The sequence below is a fragment of the Toxotes jaculatrix genome, chromosome 9 (assembly GCF_017976425.1).
Source record: "Toxotes jaculatrix isolate fToxJac2 chromosome 9, fToxJac2.pri, whole genome shotgun sequence".
Lineage (NCBI taxonomy): Eukaryota > Metazoa > Chordata > Actinopteri > Toxotidae > Toxotes > Toxotes jaculatrix.
Genome location: NC_054402.1, coordinates 9,527,254 through 9,541,526, shown reverse-complemented (window position 1 = coordinate 9,541,526; position 14,273 = coordinate 9,527,254). Strand labels below are relative to the sequence as shown.

The following is a 14,273-nucleotide window of genomic DNA, read 5'->3' as shown; positions in this document are numbered from 1 at the left end:
GCACTGCAGCAGGTGGTAAAGACTATACAGAGGATAACTGGCAGCAGCCTACCTGCCATCAGTGACATTTACAACAGCAGGTGCAGGAAAAGGATCTCCTGCATCATGAGGGACTCTATCCACCCTGCTAAGAGACTCTTTGCCCCCTTCCCTTCAGGCAGGAGGCTTTACATTATCAAGGCCAAAATAAAGTTAGAGCCAAATATTGTTTGATTGTAAGATTTCGTTTTCTTTCAAAAGGAAAGAGTCCCCATGTATAAAACTGACTTAATAGCTAACATTATTTTGATGTACTGACTCAACCCCGCTTAGCAGATGTTTGTCATATATCACTGTCAACAAAAGATACATATCTTATTGTGACTCTTTTCTTTTGACTAGATCTTATTTGTGTGTGTGTGTGTGTGTGTGTGTGTGTGTGTGTGTGTGTGTGTGTGTGTGTGTGTGTGTGTGTGTGTGTGTCCATACCGGGGAACATACACAGGCAGAGACAGTCTGTGCTGTCAATGCAACTACTGAAATTTACTCATCCTGCTCTCAGCTCAACAGAACATCAGGGAATGACCTGTTGTCTGGGTCTTAAAGGTTATAGCCAAATGAAAAAGATCTACCGTGACTGCTATAGACAGTACCACCTTAAGGGTTGGGTGTATATTGTCTGGCAACAGATTGAAAGCATTTACCTCAAATTTGTAAAACAAAGTATGCAGCTTTTCAGTTGAATTTTGTTCCATTCTTTTGTGATGCTGAAATGTGATTGTAGTCTATCCATTCCATTTACACTTAATAAACCATAGCAGTGTATTACTATCTGCCTGAAAACACACCGGATTAATAACATCGAAAATTAGCTAAACATCTATATAGCATTTTATTACAACCTGAAGACTACATACTTGCATCATCTGAGGCATCATCTGATTTTTAATAAATCACATCTTAGTCTGAACACAATGTGGTAATATTAAAGTCCATGAAACATAGTCAACATTTGACATTCTTTTCAATCAATAATTGTCAATGATTGTTTCTAATTTGGCTCATTTCTTTCTCATTCCTGGGATGTTCACACTTAAAGCAAATATCTTACTGGATTGTCCTCAACATTTCCTCTGCTCTCTCCTTTTGTCTTTGACTCACAAAGTAAAAGCAATATACTCCCAATTAGTGCCATGAAGCACATGGTGGAGACAAAAGAATAGAAGGAGGGATGAAAGGTGTGAAGGAGTCATTCATGGGGTTTGTGCATGATGCTCATGGGAGGTTGCAGAGCAGATTTCACCCTGAAGCTCATAAAATATCATGCACCACCACTTTTAAATTAACTTCATCCTTTCACACACTCTCTTGTTCTTTTGTCATGGTAGTAATGGTACATCCAAGGATATGATATGTTTAATTTTATTAACTGTGAAATGGACATTTGTTCAGCTCATCCATTCATGGCGTCATCAACCATTTTGTAATTAAGGAAATCCAACTGCCCACACAGACAACCATAACAGATAGAGCAGAAGATAATTTCCGAAGCTTAGAATTTTCATTTGTCTGAATGAAATGAATTATTGCCACGTTGTGTGGAGGATAAGCCAATTTTTTGTTTTGTTTCAGTTATTTGCTGAAGAATTTGTTTTCATCACCTTTCTCACATTAAATCTACACTGTTGCCCATAAAGTTGGAATAAAATATATTTTACCTCTTCTCATGAAATCATTGCGACAATGTGATTTATTCTTGATAGATAAAGTGTATATCTTCTCAAAACTTTATTGATCAGTCTCTTCCAATGTATAAATAGGAATAAAAAAAAGAATGTGTCTGAAAACAAAATTATTCCAACTTTATGGGAAACAGTGTATACTGCATCTGTCTCTCTTTTGAAAAGTATCAAGTAATTGTCTTTGACAGAAATCTATCCAGTCTCTCCTTTGAGTTGGGCTCAGTTTGGAAAAAAAAAATCAACCATTAACAGCTAAACTTTGTTTGTTTGAATTAGAAGTGACTCATAGGATTTTTTTCCCCAGCTTCCAATACTTTTATCTGTGTCATTATTTTTAAATATGTGAGCACTATCACTATCTCAGCTGGCTGCTCTGAAGGGAACAGGAGAGGGATTTAGAATGAGCTGGAGTCAGAGTAAGCAATGTGGGAAAATAATGAGAAACTAGTGGAGGAAACTATAAAAAATATGCTGAGAAATAAGCTGGCATGGACAAGGAGGGGGAGAAATACTGGAGAGCTTTTTGAATGGTGGAGGAGTTGTGAAAACAAAAGGATATGAAAGAGGAAAGCACTGTTTCATATGCTCTGAACCCCCTCCCCCTACTCCTCTCAGTACCGGATGTACCATTCTTTTGCACACCTTGTGTTCATACCCTCAGGGCTACCTGTGGTGCATACAAATGATCTCTGACCCTGATGAATCATTTAACCAAGATGAAAACCCTCAGATGAAAAGCATCATGTTTTAACATATGTTGTTTTTTCTCCTCTTCTGGCAGTGGCTTACATTTTCAATAATGCATCTATATTCATTGAAGGTGCATGTGTTCTACTGGAGGTTTCAAACAGTGCCACTGGTACTATGTTTTGATGCAGGCTTACCTGCACCTTATTGTTTCATTTCATTGAGAGGTTGTGAGTGGGAGGTTAAAGTCCTTGGATCAGAGAATTGATAAAACACTGCTGGTTAAGACCTCTGATAATTACAGTTTTTATTTTATTTTATTTTACAAAACTGTAAAAACAGTTTTGTAAAATGTTTTTACCCTGTCACACGCCCCTTTGCTCCAGTTTTCTCCTGCTTTCCTACTATTCACTTTCCAGGCTCTCTCCCTCTATTCTTCTTCTACAAAGACAACACCTCTAAATGTCTGCACATACACACAGACAAAATATAATGAACATTTTGTGAAGTCTTCCTAAAACACACAATATTTTTATGTTTTCATGTCAGCTTAAACACTGATAAGAGCACAATAAAAATATCATACTGTTGTATACAGCTGTTGTGGATTAGTCATCCTAGGGGCACAACAACCAATGATGGCTGCACTCTATGTAGGTCAGTCTCTTAAGTAGTTAATTATTGCACTGTATTTGCTTTTATTCTGTAATAAAGAATCCCACTGGAGTAGTTTGCGTATTACCTTATCAGTGCATATGGTTGATATGAACAAGTAAAAATGTAAGTAAAACACTTACAGTTCCTAATTCTAATAAACAAGGTAAATAACAGTTTATTGAGCAACATATTTTATGAGAATGTTTGACCAGAAGCTGAACCATAGTCCTGCTTAAAAGTGAGAATAAGCAGATGATTGAATTATTTCCACTCTGTTAGGCTGCAGAGATGAAGCCCTGCTCAGCTGAAAACCTTTGGCACCATTAACAGCTGAAATGGCTGACAACTGAATACAACTTCACATTCATTATAATTCATACGCCTGTATATTATTTTCTTTTACATTTTGCCCAGGAGCACTCGAAACAGAAATGCATGGCAACCTTGTTGGAGGCAATTTTCCAGTATGAATCTTTAATTACAACATTCTTGAGGAAGATGGGACATGTTGCAGTTGATGAGGTGGGCTCACTAAAGGACAATTCAAAAGCCTGCAAACAAAGTCTACAAAGTCCCAATGCTATGATGAAGATCAAGCAACCAAAGAGCTGATATATAAAAGACGCCATCGTAAAACAAACTTAAATACATATATATTCTAAAATTAGCCTATAATACCTATTTTACTGTTACTGCTGTTTGTCCACACACACGTAAATGTGTATATAAGTGATGATAAATATACTGATATTATCAGTGAAAGAGAATAAAGATTTGTATGCCTCTGAAAGATGCCCATAGTCCATGTAACCATTCAAAATGGCACTGAAATAAATAATACTACCTCTGAAAATTTTATTCCAGTCCTGAATACATGCACGTATTCAACAGAAAGTGAGAGGCCCCTTTGGCTCACTGATTGGATGGGCAGTGAACTGAGCGGGCAGAGAAATGATCCCCCAAAGTGGCTCTGAAATGTACATTCATATGCTGCCTGCTGTAGTAAAATATGCACACTGTCACTCATTTAAATTGCACTGAATGTGCATGAGGCAGAAAACTGCTCTGCATAAGTATCCCCTCAACCTCTTCTTCAATAATCACTTGTACTCTCCCTCTAATGCTCGACTCTCCTTTCCCTCTTCCGTGTTCCATGTTGATAGTAGCAACATTGATCAGGTAATACATGGTGGACATAGCAGCTGGGTGCAAAGGAAAACACACCTTAAGTTAAAGAAATATGCAGAACAAGCACATTTGTATAAAGGTAGGTGACATCACAAAACCACAGCTCTCATACATGTACCCTCATCCTTATGGGCAAGGCTACTTCTCACATTCAAAATGCACAACAACACACACTGGGATGAGTCAGAAACACAGGTCAGGTGACCCCTCCCCTCACAGCTGACTCACCGGTGACGTAGCCTACAGGAGCCGCTTCATATCAGACATGTGACCAGGCTGTGCTGTGCTGTGCTGTGCCAACCCCCCACCCAACACACACACACACACGCACACACCACACACGCACCACATCTAAGTGAGTTTCTCTCTTGATGTATCTGTTTTATGACGACAGGCTGCCATATGGTGAAAGTCTTGGCAGGAATACAGATGCTCTGCTGGAATACTGACTGTCTGTCTCTCCTCTCCTCCCCTCCCCTACCTTTGGCTCTGTCTCTTTCTCGCTTGTTTACCCCAATTTATTAATATCTGTTTTTTACAGGCTAATCTATCTCTATGTACTCTACAGACAGGTGATGCATGTGCTCTCATGATGTCAGCAGAGGAAGTACAAGAGTAGGCAAACAGACTATTATAAAAGTCTTAATCTAAGTCTCTATTTGGGTCACCTGTCAGTTCTGTTAGTGGTGATCAGAAAGAAGCAAATGTGTAATGATTAGGAAATCCGCATTTCACCTTTGGTGGCAGAGGTTCTTTGTCAGCCTCCTCCTGAGAGCCACCTTCATGTTATTCTGTATGTATGTCACTCTTCCCTCGCCCCAGCTTGCTTTCTATAAGCCTCATTGAGCAGCTGTATTTCCTCATGATATCCCGAGCTTTCCTGTGTCTGTCGTAGGCTGTTCTGGCGGTGAGCCTCCACAGTGTCAGGTATAGTGATATTGATGGTCTCCGTCTCAGGGTTGCCACTGCTGGGGATGAGCAGAGAGTAAGAAGCTGTCTCACCCAGGTCGCAGGAGACGAAGCGGTTCTCCCTTCGTGAGTAGCGCAAAGATGGCGAGCGGGCGTGGGTGGAGGATTGACTGATGTTGGAGATGATGGAGACACTGTCCATGGCCTCCTCGTTGTCACAGATCTCTAGAACCTCAAGGTGGATTTTGACGTTGGTGTCCCCCACCACTGCTCCTATCCCCATCCCCATTCCTATCTCCATGCCCATCTCTACGCTGCTGACATTCACGTCTCTGGCCTGACCGCCTGATGCTGGGTCATCTGCACTGGGCTCGTGGCCAACTGATTTGGAGCGATACACTTCCACCTTTAAAGCATGGAGAAATTTATGATACAAGTTATTCATAAACAGTATGTCACAATGTAATTCAATAGTCAACAGTTATTTAAAAACTTTTTTAAACTAAAATATTTGCTTCATCAAAACCATTTTCACCACAGGGATAATTCAAGTCCAATCATATTATGTGATGGATTACAACTATAACTTTCATTGATTTTTAGCCCCAGATGCCTATTGGAAATTTACTAAAACTGTGCAAACTTATCAAAACATAATATTTCTGTGCTACCATAGTTATTTTTGACATTAATGGTTTTAACCCGAGACAGCTGTGAAATGAATTGTTTGAAATTTTGTTGCCTAAAATAAAAGACCTGAACCCTGTCTTTCTCAAAATATGTACCTGAGGAGTGAGGGCCTTTACCTTCTTAGCATTGTTTGGGGAGATTCTGAGTCCATCACTGCTGACCTCGTAGGTGGAGAGAGAGAGGGTCTTCCCTGTGGGTGCTTGCAGAGATACAGTGCCCTGAAAGGCGCACAAGGGGACTGACAGACCACCTGATGACCGCTGCACAGGGAAACAAAAGAGCAAAAAAAAAAAAAAGTTAAAAAATTATTTGTTCAATTATATAAATAGCTCTCATTAAATCAAATACGATTATAAAAGCATTACATCTTGCCTGCTCATCATGCAGTTGACAAGAAGTACAAAGTGTCTGATGCCTTACATCAACTGCAAGGTCCTTTTGCATCTCATTCCATTTGTTCCAACTAATTGAGCTTAGATTGTGTCCATGATGTCAAGGGCAGGGAGATGAATGTGTTGACCAACCATTTCTATCCTAAGAGTTAATGAGGCTTACGTGTATGAGGCCTGTCAACAGCACTCTGCAGGTAAAATGAGATGTTTGGGCTCCGTGCATGTGGAACCTTTTAAGTTCACAGCTAATTTAATCTAAATAATTTAATTTCAGTGTATAATGCATCAATCAAATTTCTTCTGGGTTTCTTATCAGTTTGCCATCTTCTTTTTTTCAATTACATGGCTCATTTATATCACTCACATTTTTAATCAAATTTCATGTTTTCCAGTCATATTTTTATATTGTTTTCATAGAGATTAATTCACCACACTGTACATCAAAGTGAGCCTCTGTCAACATGATGTGTTTGAGAAAATGCATATTACTGGCGGGGGAAAGGAGAAGCATCCTGTGGTGCGACGGTGGGGAGACTGTGGCAGGTCTCATTAAGCCCTCTAAATTATTTAGATTAGTTCGATGTAATGATCTGATTGTGACTGTGACGCACAGTAGAAACAAAGAGGATGTCAATCTCCTGTCCTCCCTGACTGTCTGTTTTCCTGTCATTGTCTTTGCATCATTGTGCATTGATAGAGGGGGAGAGGGAGAGAGAGAGAGAGAGAGACTGTGATGTTGAGCTGAAAACACACTGTCAAGTAAATCAAATAATGCTCAGAACACATCTATGTGGGGAGTACACTGATGGATGTGTGTGTGTGTGTTCTGGGTATATTCACATAAGTTGCTTGTTTTTATTATGTGTAATATAATGTTGCAATTCTCTACATTATTTTGATGGACACAACTATCTCAACAACTTCTGAATGGATGACCATGAAATTCTGGGTAGACATTCATTCTCTTAGGATGAGTCCTACTGATTTTGGTGATCCCCTTACTTTTCCTCAAGCACCAACATGAGGTTGTGGGAACATCAGCCTGTTAACATTGTCATTAGGTTTGTGTTGCCTATGAACATTCTCACAGAGCTGCTACTGTGGCTGTAGACTCTATTTGATGAATTATAGTGTCAACATACAACTCCTATTTTTAAATAAGCAGTAGCACTGTAAAATATTTGATATTGATCTCTATAGATCCTGCAGTACATTGATTTTGGTCGTGTTATTTCCCTGTCTGTTCAAAATCAATACTTTTTCCCTTCTCCACTTTGGAGCTTTATTGGTGAGAACAACATTAATTTACAGTTCTGGATGTGTTCTCAGAGGGGTAAACGGCTTTCGGTTCCCTGCATCTGAATGCACATTAGATCTCCATTTCCCCTCAGGGAGAGGACTCGTGAACGCGCCCCCAGCTCTGTGCTTGCTAACAGAGAGTATAAAGTCACAGGGAGGGTAAAGATGTCTTTAAGCTCTAATTCCACCTCTCCCTGTGGATGCTGAAGGCCAGAAGTGCTGACAGTAAGGGGGAGAGACGCCGGGTAATGACATCTAGCCTGCTAACGAGGAACAAAACACAACCAGGAAACACTATAAATCGCAAACTATTTCAGCAATTGACTTTCATATGTTGTTTGCCTTTGTGTGTATATACAGTACAGTAGTGCTTGGTTGTGTGTGTTTGTGAGCTAATTTTGATCTTTTTGTCTTTTGTGACTGTGTTTGGGGAGGAAAGGTTGCTGGATCTGTGCAGTTTAATTTTGTTATTTTTTGTTTTTATTGTTTGGCTGTGTGTACACGTGTGTGCATGTGTTCTGATGTTTGTTTGTATATGCAATGTGTTAGTGAATATACATACTGCAAATGTACTTTAATCTACTCACCCTAATCACTGAGCATAAGGGAGCACACACACACACACACACACACACAGGAGCCAGCAATGAGAGTCACAGACTCATATATGATGCAAAGTGAGTGGCAAAGCCAAGCTGTAGATGCATGCTCCTTAGATTTTCCACCCTCTGGTGATCTTCAAACCAAAACATTTCCGACTTAAAAGTAGAGCAGAGACAGAAAGGAAGAGAGAAAGAGACAGAGTGTGTGCATGTGTGTGTGGCCGTGTATGCATGTGTGTTACCAAATCTGTTCATGTCCTAGTTATTTTTGTGAGTTTGCAACAAGTTTACTGTGTAGCTGTTCTAAAAGTCACAACTACTATGCTGTCATTTTCAAAGGTAATGCCTATGGCTGCTCTGCTGTTACTCTGGGCCAGAATGAGGCTGTTCTCTCATCTGCGTCGGGTATCACCAGTGCCAGGATTCATTAATCATTAAGCCTTTACCGTTTTGTCCTTGTTTAACAATTCATTTGGTTCCAGGAAAAAAAAGAGAGAAAATTAAGCTTCTAGTATTACAAGACCACATGATAACCACAACAATAATGAAAGAAATGGATAGTGGCCAGTGGTTCATGTGCCTGTAGTAAAGTGAGCTTCATTGTTTACATTTAGTGCTCTCTGAACTTCTGCTAGAGAGCACTGTGTGTGTGTGTGTGTGTTTGTGTGTGTGTGTGTGTGTGTATACATATATATACATATATATATATATATATACACTCACACACACACAAGACTAAATCAATGAATAGAGCTGAGCCTTGAGAGCTGGTCTTATTAGGAGTATCTGTGGAGCAGCAATGAATGAATATTCAGTTTTGAAAGACATGCTGACATTTGTTACTAAAACGGTATGCTGCTGATAGAATCTTGATCAATTGCTCTATTATTCAGAATCAATTGAGGTTTAGCACAAATAAAGATAAGCATAGAGAGGGGAGGAGACGGGAGGGGAGGAGAGGAGAGGAGAGGAGAAAGGCTAAGGGAGAGGGGATTTTAACCATTTTTTCTAAATCACATGCACAGCTCCCAGTCTGTCAGTTTGATTATAAAGAGGCATATTCACAGATGCGGCAAAAAAAACCCCACAGAGACACAGACCAACAAACAGAAAGTCAGACAGGCATTCAGACAGACAAAATCGCACACACGTGTGTGTGTATTTGTGCGGTTTTTAATGCCTGGCTATACAAAGACTGTATCCGAGTTCACCAGCTGTGTGTCTCTGTATCTCTGCACAGGTGCGCTGCGATAAGAAAACATTTAATTTCCTTTTGAAAAAAATGTAAACAGAGAAAAGGAGATTGAAAATCCATCCATTTAATGGTCCTGAGATACTAATCACTCCTAAATGATCACCTCTAGAGAACATCACCATATGTTTCATGTTAACGCAGCTGTTGTTTGACTAGTTTAAGAAAGTAATAGATTGTGAGTGTGGGAAAATCAATTAAAGCCAGCCACAAACCACACAATGGCAGATACAAATGACTTAATCTAATGGTTCAACATCAGACTAATAAACCTACTACTCTAGACAGTGGTATACCTGTCTGGGTGTTCTCTCTGATTTACTCCTGCACCACTCCCAGTCGGTAAGCTCGATTTTCCGACACTCCTCATGCGACAGCCTCCTCTCCGGCCCCTCGAACACAGACGACGTGTCAGTGAGGTTGTGATCCTGCTCCCGGTGATGAGAGGGCAGCAAAGGGATGCAACGGAAGTCATCATCATCTCCATGGTTCTCGTGGGGAAGTGGAGGACAATCAGCCAGTGCCTCTCCTCCTCCGGCCACTGCTTCCAACAGAAGGTCTGCATGAGAGGAGCTGTCCACTGGGCATGCGGTGCTGAAATCAAAATCAGGCCCCAGGCTGGAGAGCCCACCGCTTTCTAGTGCATCAAGGCGGGTATTAGGGAAGTCACAATTAAAGAGACTGTGATAGGCAGGCTTCTCAAATGGCGGACTGCTATGAGACATGGTGGCATGTGACAACTTGTACACGCCATAGCCTTGCTGGAAGGAAAGGTTGAACTCAAATCTTCTTTTCATTGCTGTAAAAAAGAGATTGAAAATAATTTCATTATACCCTGATGGCAAAAAAGAAAAAAAATTGACTTTGCTCTAAATTACATTGGGAAACATGTTGATTATGTCGAAACACACTTCATGGTGAATTGTTGGTAAATTTGTATTACATCATGGCTTACCTGAGGGCTCCTGTGTTGGATCCCGTTTGCAGTTAATGAAGCAGCCACATGGCATGTGGATCCAGCGTTCAGACAGCATGAATAACGGAGTGACCGCAGGGGCAAGCAGAGTGAGAAAAAAGCTCAGAGTCTCCAGGGATGAGCTGCGTGCATTCAGCGCATGGCGCACCAGAACCAAAGTCTGTGAATGAAAGGAAAGGGGAAATTAATTCACGGAGGACTCAGTGATTCAATATGCATGAGGAAATGGGGGGAGGGAGACACATGAATGAAAAGAAATTACCCAGATCTTTCATCCATTTCTTTCTGCCATTTGAGCCAAAATGCAATACGATTAGTTGCACTATTGTACTGTATATGAGTTTACTAAAATTAAAATAAATGTATACAATTCTACTGCTTCTTGGAAATAGAAAGTATTATAAATAGTACATTGTGGCCCAACAACAGGTACAGCATAATGCTGATATTGACCTCTACAGCTTTCTGCAAACATAGATATAAATAATAATGATATCTGAAGAGAAATCATCTTAAGCAAGACATGTTTGTTTCAACTTGTTTCTTTAAAAACGTCACAAAATATTCACACCCACAGAATGAAAACTCATCGCGAGTTTATTGTACATCAGTGCAATTTTGACATTTTCTGCATTAATCATCTTCAGTGGTTTTCCTCATTTTCAAGGTCGCGAGTTTGGAATGCCAATTATGTTTGCCTGTCATTGTCTGCTGGCTGCACAGATGACAATGATGAATTTTATCACCTAAAATCCCTTTTTTTATTGTTTGAGTAAGAACAAATGTTGTAACAGCAGCACTCACTGTGCAGCAATCATGCAAAGCATTTCACAAAATCAACATAATGAAAGCTGCCCTTTAGGTGTTGACTAAAACCTGCCAACTACTGTTTTCAAGGCCTTTAGGGAATGTTAATTTCATGGGACAATGGCTGTAATGAAAAAAAATTGCCTGTTTTTTTTAAATCAGTGTTTAACAAAATTAATGAGACCACAAACCATGATGAGATGTCTAAACTGTTTCAAAAATTAAAAGGTGTCAGATTATTAATAAATGCAATATGTGCTGTAAAACAACTGTAGTGTGAGTGTGCCTCCAGGGACATTCAGGGTTTCTTAATCTCCAAAAAAGTAATAATACTTTCTTTTTTCATCCCAGGAAAGGATTTTAGGAGAATAATACACCTCTATTCTGACTATAAATCCCACTTTCTGTCACTTGTGTCGACATTATAAACTCTTAAAGCTCATAGCCTATACACAACAACAGAAATGGTGGTTTGCTTTGGGGATGTGCAATGCTAAAATGGTTTGCAATATTGTGCTACATCAGAGGTCCCCACATGAGTTTTTTAGATGTTTCTTAAGACAGCATAGTCCTTTATGATTCATAAATACATAAATACATAAAGAACTGAAAACCCTAAAATAACAGAAACAGCCTAGGTGAGTTTAACAGGGGCAAACAGGAGGTTTGGGTTATGGTGATGTTACTTTAAGTCAGAGTCTTGGAATCTTATTTCTCTTGAAAGGTGAAAGGGTTAGTTTCATAAATTATCATGAAGACTAGTTTAATGAATTTTCTAGGAACAACCGTCTGTGCCAAAAATGGCCCATTCCCATCCCAACTAAACAGCATTTAAAACTCTGGAAACAAGATGGCTTGCTTTGGGAATAAGTACAAACATTACTCAACTATAAGTGTTTTTAGAAAAGAAATTCCTATTAGTTAAATGGGTGGCTGAAATGACAGTGCAAGTTATTATGCTGTTGATTTTGGCTTCAGCTATTCTGGCATTTGCTTTTATCACGTTGCTTACCATCATTGGCATCCATAAAACAATCCGGACAACCGCCAGGATCATGGAGAAGCGCTTTTGTGCAAACACCACTGGTGTGTCTCCAACAGCAGGTGTCCTCTGTCCGCTGACAGACACTGGGGACAGGCCACTGTCGTCTTTCTCCCTGAGCTCTGTCACGCATGAACTTGGGCTCAGTTCGTTGTAGGCACCGAAACTTTTGTTCAGGCTGTCCCGGGAAAAGGACTGAAGATCACACAGGGGAGCAGAACCACTCAGTCCCCTCGCCATCTCCAAGTAGCTGGGGTACAGTAAAGTTCTCTGGGGCTCTCTTGAGCACAGTAGCTGGTAGGTGAGGGGGATAAAGAAAAATAACAAGCCGCAGAAACATAGGGAATATAAAGAGAAAAGCAGAAGTATGTAAAAACTGTCGCTCTCGGGGAAACACCCGAGAGAGGCCGGCGTAAAGCTGCCCCATCCGCACAAAGGCAGAACACTGACGACCAGACTGACCGCCCAGACACCGGCAATAGCCCACATCACTCTTACTGGCCGGCGGACAGACTGAAGCACTCCAAATCTCTTGGTGACATAAAAGGTATAGGCTGCTATAAGGCAAGCCTTCATATTGCTAGAAACACCCTGGAACACGTACAGAAGTCCAGATAAAGTGCACAGGCTGCTCGACCCTCCACCTCCATCTGTCTCCCACTGGAGGAGCATGAACAAGGAGAGGGGTACCACACTAAGCAGGTCGTCCACAGACATGGAAGCCACAATGAGACACAGGGAGGTTTTTCTCCTCATCCGTAGGAGAGAGAGCAGTGAATACACACCTCCGACAAAGGTAGCAGCGGCGATGGTTACGCACAAGCCGAAAAGCAGCAGACGAATTTGCCTCTCCACTTCCGAGGGGTCTGTCTTCTCGTAGGTGGACGTGGAAAGGTAGCTCTGGTTTGGTGCCGGGGAGCTGAGGTACGTCGTGGACATTTTCAGTGAATGAACTCTGTCTCTTTTGGCACTTTTAATAGGTCAAACCTGACTCATTAGGCTGTAAAGTTTACCGCGCTGCAAAGATGTGAGGATGGCACAGCACGCACTGCATCTCTAAAAAAAAAAAGCCAGACAAAGGAAATGATGAGATGAACATAGCACAACAGTCTTCTCTGATCCAACTGGGAACGCGCGCGTAACCAAACCCGCCCAGTCCCTTGGATGTGGAGCCTCCGGGTACCGTGCTGGCAGGCACTTGCGTTCACCGTTCAAACCGCGCAACTAGAGCACCTCTTGTTTCCAGCTGCCGATTTACGCGCTGTCGTCATCATCGTTTCCTCTCACGGCAGTCATTTGGGGTTGGGCCAAACGTTGCCTACTACTACAGTGTCTGTGTGGAGCTGGTCCGATGCATCAGGCTGCGTTTCCATTTACGGCTTGGCTTTCCACGAGTTCCAAATACAAACACCCTTCTTCCTTCTCACACTTTCTTCCCTCAGCCCCTCTCTCGGAATAACGGGTATTGAACCTCAACTAAATAATGAATAACATAGAAGCTTTTATGGTTTTTTTTAATTGCTAATGCACAATTGTGTTTGTGTATAAGGGGCCAGTCACTTTGTGGTTAATTCCATTTGGAAACCAAAAAGCCCATCACACAGACAGACTGTGTCTGTGTGAGCCAGTTTCAGCAGATTACCTTTTATTGTTCCTTTTTCTAAACTTTTTCCGCTAAATGGAGTCAGGACACTAAATGCCAGGGCTAAAATAATATGGGAAACATAAATTAGATAAGATTTGAGTGGTATCTTGTGACCATGTGGTTCTAGATGCTCTCTGAGCTGGAGTGAAAACAGAGTAAGGCCATTTACTGTAAGTGCACATGTGTTCGTTTGTATTTAGTCCTTCGTCTCATTCTACTGTGAGAGTGGAGCAGCCCTCAAGAGGTGGGAGAACAAAGAAAAGTTCTCCGTGCTTGCCTCCTTCAAATGGACACGGTGTTATAGGAAAACATATTAATCTTGTTTGTCAGACATGCTTTAAATAACAATTTAATGAATGACAGCAGTCTGATAATTTTCTTACATATAGGTTGGAGAGGGGCAACA

General features: G+C 40.9%; 1 protein-coding gene across 1 annotated transcript; it reads right to left on the bottom strand.

The window, feature by feature from the left end:
* Positions 1–5,055: 5,055 nt before the first annotated feature.
* Positions 5,056–13,161, bottom strand: LOC121187631 (probable G-protein coupled receptor 149). Its single transcript, XM_041046964.1, has 5 exons — positions 12,193–13,161; positions 10,353–10,533; positions 9,694–10,196; positions 5,969–6,112; positions 5,056–5,568 (listed from the first exon to the last, which is right to left on the bottom strand). Exons 1-5 carry the CDS (start codon positions 13,159–13,161, stop codon positions 5,056–5,058), a joined length of 2,310 nt encoding a protein of 769 aa, XP_040902898.1.
* Positions 13,162–14,273: the final 1,112 nt, after the last annotated feature.

What these genes read in the sequence shown, in the direction of transcription:
- LOC121187631 (XM_041046964.1), bottom strand. Translation starts at nt 13,161, where the DNA reads ATGTCCACGACGTACCTCAGCTCCCCGGCACCAAACCAGAGCTACCTT. An exon ending in CAGAGAGAACACCCAGACAG is followed by an intron (nt 6,113 to 9,693) that starts GTATACCACTGT and finishes TTCCCTGTGCAG; the next exon opens with CGGTCATCAGGTGGTCTGTC. An exon ending in CCCCAAACAATGCTAAGAAG is followed by an intron (nt 5,569 to 5,968) that starts GTAAAGGCCCTC and finishes CATGCTTTAAAG; the next exon opens with GTGGAAGTGTATCGCTCCAA.